We start from the raw sequence: 3,652 nt of genomic DNA on the forward strand, positions 1-3,652 counted from the left end.
TCATCAAACGGCAAGCATGGATGCCTACAATAGGCTTCGTTGGGTGATGAAGATAGGCTTGTGAATGGCAACAACTGGGCCTCTAGGCTATTGCCTCGATGTCATCCAATCAGCACAAGCTCGTACCAATAGACAATTTGAATGAACTTTGCCTCCTGCAATGGCATGTCCAAGTCCAACATGTTCAGCGTCAGCTTTTATATGCTGCAGATGGTGAGTATCAGCTACTCAGGCACGTACCTGCATGCACACAAGCTGGGCATGTTGTACGACCTGCTCAAAGCCACTGACGGGTGTTGCAGGCATGTAGGGCATGAACATGAACTTATATACAATGCTTGCTGTAATGGAGGCATGGACAAATGCAACTGGGGACTGCATTGTCGACCTTGGCATCAATGGCCCACAGAGCGACTACAGCACTGTGCACGTGAGCTATGCTGTCTACCACCAGGTGGCGGCACATGCATATGCATTCACATTCTTCAACTACACAAAGTGTCCACTGCCAGCACCAAATTTGTGTTGCACTGCAGCACTCTTTGCTGGTGTACTGGACTTTGGCACTGCCCTCATATACTACCTCAACGCACCACACTCAACTGTGTGCTTAAGGTGATATATACTGATCTAGCTTTTGCTTCATACTCATTTGAGGTGGTACTACAAAGCATTCTGTGTAAATACAGCTCTGTAAAATAGCCAATTGCAATATACTTATCTAATGCTCTAATAATACTTGTGCGATGAGAAGTGTGGTTGGTAATCAATGCTACAATACCAGGTGCAGATGGGGTGAGCTACAATTATACCATGAAGCTGCTACGAGAGTGCTTTTGGAGCAGTGGTGCATCCAGTGCTCGCTATATAAGACAAGAGATTGCTTTGCTTTGCTCCATGGTAGCTGTCCCTGTGGTTGCAGATCTTAGTTGCCTCTTGTCACTATGTACATTACATGTCTACAGTGATATTTAAACACAACTATAGTAGAACTTCAGGATATGTGACATTCACGATAGTTCGTTCATCAGGGGAAAGTCTCACTCGAGTGTGAGAGCAATGACGAATACGAGACAGAGCGGTATACAGTTGCCCATGCAAGAACACAGGCCATGTGAGGTCAACTCCTACTTGATCTAATGTCAGCCCTTGACAGCTGTTGAAGGTCGTGACATATGCAGCGGCGAGAGAAAACTGGCAACGGAGTAGAGTGTAGCCTGACCGCAGCTCGTGAGTAAAAGTGATCCGTGGAATGAGTAATTCCTCATTATTGATGTGTTGACCAGCAGAAGAGCATAGAATGTGGACAGTAATCAATCGATGGCCCATGGCAGTGACCAGGATGCGGACATTTTTCATGAGCCCTCAGTCAAGAGAGAAGTTGTGTAGCAGACAGTAGATGGCATTGGTCTTGATGACCAAAGTATGTGGCGGTAAACCAGGAGGTGTATGCCTCGCAGCATAATCAAGGAGGCTGTTATTATTGGGCATGGGTAGCTGCGCTTCTGTTGCCTCTTTCAGTGAGTCACTTGCAAGGTAGGTCCATTGTTTGCCTTTGATGCAGTCAACTATGAATGCATTGTACACGTCTACCTGGGCATTGGTTGGAGTGAGGATCGGCCAGTGGCAGCACATGCGGGGTTGAAAGAGCACATTAACAGGGAAGACAAAGTCTATTAGTTTGTTTTCCAAACGCACTTTGCCCAGCATGTCAAGCGCAACATTGGGGCCAGCTCTATCACCAATCGTGTTCACAAAGTCTGCAAACTTGGGATTCTCAGCATTGTGTATCGGTGTCGTCAGCTGGAAGATAGAGAAAGCTGGTCATAAACCAGAGGTCTTTATAGATGCTTGCACGACGTCTGCTTTTCACCTGCCACAAATTACAGGGCAAGTCTGCCAGAAGTCACCAAGTAAAACAAACACTTTTCTGCTGAAAGGTAGTTCAAGGCATTCAGAGACTGTTCGCAGCACTTCTTCCATGCAGGCAAGGACCGCCTTGTTTGCCATTAGAGCTTGATCCCACATAATTGCTTGCGCTTGGTTGATGAAGTCACCTCGTGATGATTGAGTAGTAATCAGAGACTTAAGCAGCTCGTTTTTGTTGTTGACAGGAACCTGTTAACTACAGTTGATATAACATGCAATGAACAAAAAGCAAAGTTAACGACACACCTTAAAAGTTGAATGTGTGGTACATCCTCTAAAATACAATTGAGCAGCATATCCTGATGTTGCAGTTGGGAGTACAATGTTACCATGGCCTCACAGATAGTTACAGATCATGTTGATGAGGAAAGTTTTACTTTGTCCTGCTTTACCATTGATGAAGGCAAGCAGAGGAGTTTCGGACAGTGTGGCTTGCACAATGATGTTGAAGATATGCCGCTATTCTGCATTAAGCATAGCCAGTGTGTTTTCAGCTCTGACCCAGAGTGCATCACACTGCAGATGCCAGCGTTCCAATTTGTGTTCGACTTCTGCTGTGTACATGGTGGGCTCTGGCAAGCCGCAGTCTTGTAGTGATTTATCGTGTTCCTCAAGGTAAGTTGACACCTCATAAAGAGCATGATTCATGCCCAACTCCTTGTTGTTTTCGTGTTGTGGAATATGATTATATGATAGCTGTACCTGTAGAGTGTCCCAAAGAACGAGCGAGGTGGCAATGTAATCATTGATGAGAAGGTGCACAAACAGCACGCACAGTTGATGTGGCATGCACAGAGTAGCTATTGCTTCAAGCAACGCAAGCTCAGCCTCATTGTTGTCAGCAAAAGGCCTAATGCTGCCGCTGCCAGCTGGTAGGAGTCATGTACAACACCATCAGCTGTTTGCATGTTGCGAAAACAATGAGCTGGGTGGTGTTAGAGTAGTGCACAAAGGTAAAATCTTTCGCCTTCAGATGGTCATACAGAGCAGATGTGTGCGAGGTGTGGTGCTGCAAAGGAATAAAGAATAACATGCATGCAAACAAATGTTGACTGATGCACATGGTGTTCTGTAAAGTAGTTTGGATGACTTGATTTCATGGGATCATAAGGTGCTAAATGGAAAGCAGAGTAGTATCCGGTGTAAGCAAGGTTGTCAAAGTGGCAAACAACGTTCTGTATGTCAAGGAAGCTTCCAGATGGACAGCAAAAGTAGTGTTCTAAAAGATGCAGGAAGTCATCCTGCATGTCGTTCCATCATTGATATTGGCAATGTAGATTTTGTTCCTCAAGATGCACAGGTAAGGACATAACAGAAGGTTGTTTGTGAGTGATGTTGTAGCCAAGAATTTGCCAAGCAGCCTCATTGGCAGAGAGATATCTTGCACTCCAATACTCCTCAATCTCGTTGATTGGTTCTCCTGGTGCCCTAATTGTGTAGGGCATATGATCAGGATTTGCAAAAGTAGAGAATAGTCAGTAATAGCACATGTTAGTACGCATAGATCAGCTACCTTTGTGTATGTACTTGAAGATGTATTGAAACAGGTGCAAAGAGTTTGCACACTCAAAGTTTATGTGACAGTCAAAAATGCGGAGAATAAGAAGGCAGTATGGTACAACCCAAGCTGTCTGCCTTGTGGTGGCAACAATAAAACCACACCGACCTGCGTGGTCCATAAAAGTGACCAGGTGCCACTAGATGAAGATAACTTTGAATCAGC

General features: G+C 45.1%; 1 protein-coding gene across 1 annotated transcript; it reads right to left on the reverse strand.

Moving 5' to 3' along the window:
* Nucleotides 1-1,365: 1,365 nt before the first annotated feature.
* PHACADRAFT_33811 (uncharacterized protein) lies at nucleotides 1,366-2,493 on the reverse strand (the record flags this gene model as incomplete). Its single annotated transcript, XM_007402785.1, has 5 exons — nucleotides 1,366-1,803; nucleotides 1,888-2,118; nucleotides 2,176-2,264; nucleotides 2,322-2,388; nucleotides 2,431-2,493. 5 exons carry the CDS (start codon nucleotides 2,491-2,493, stop codon nucleotides 1,366-1,368), a joined length of 888 nt encoding a protein of 295 aa, XP_007402847.1.
* Nucleotides 2,494-3,652: the final 1,159 nt, after the last annotated feature.

This window comes from Phanerochaete carnosa, assembly GCF_000300595.1.
Source record: "Phanerochaete carnosa HHB-10118-sp unplaced genomic scaffold PHACAscaffold_425, whole genome shotgun sequence".
Lineage (NCBI taxonomy): Eukaryota > Fungi > Basidiomycota > Agaricomycetes > Polyporales > Phanerochaetaceae > Phanerochaete > Phanerochaete carnosa.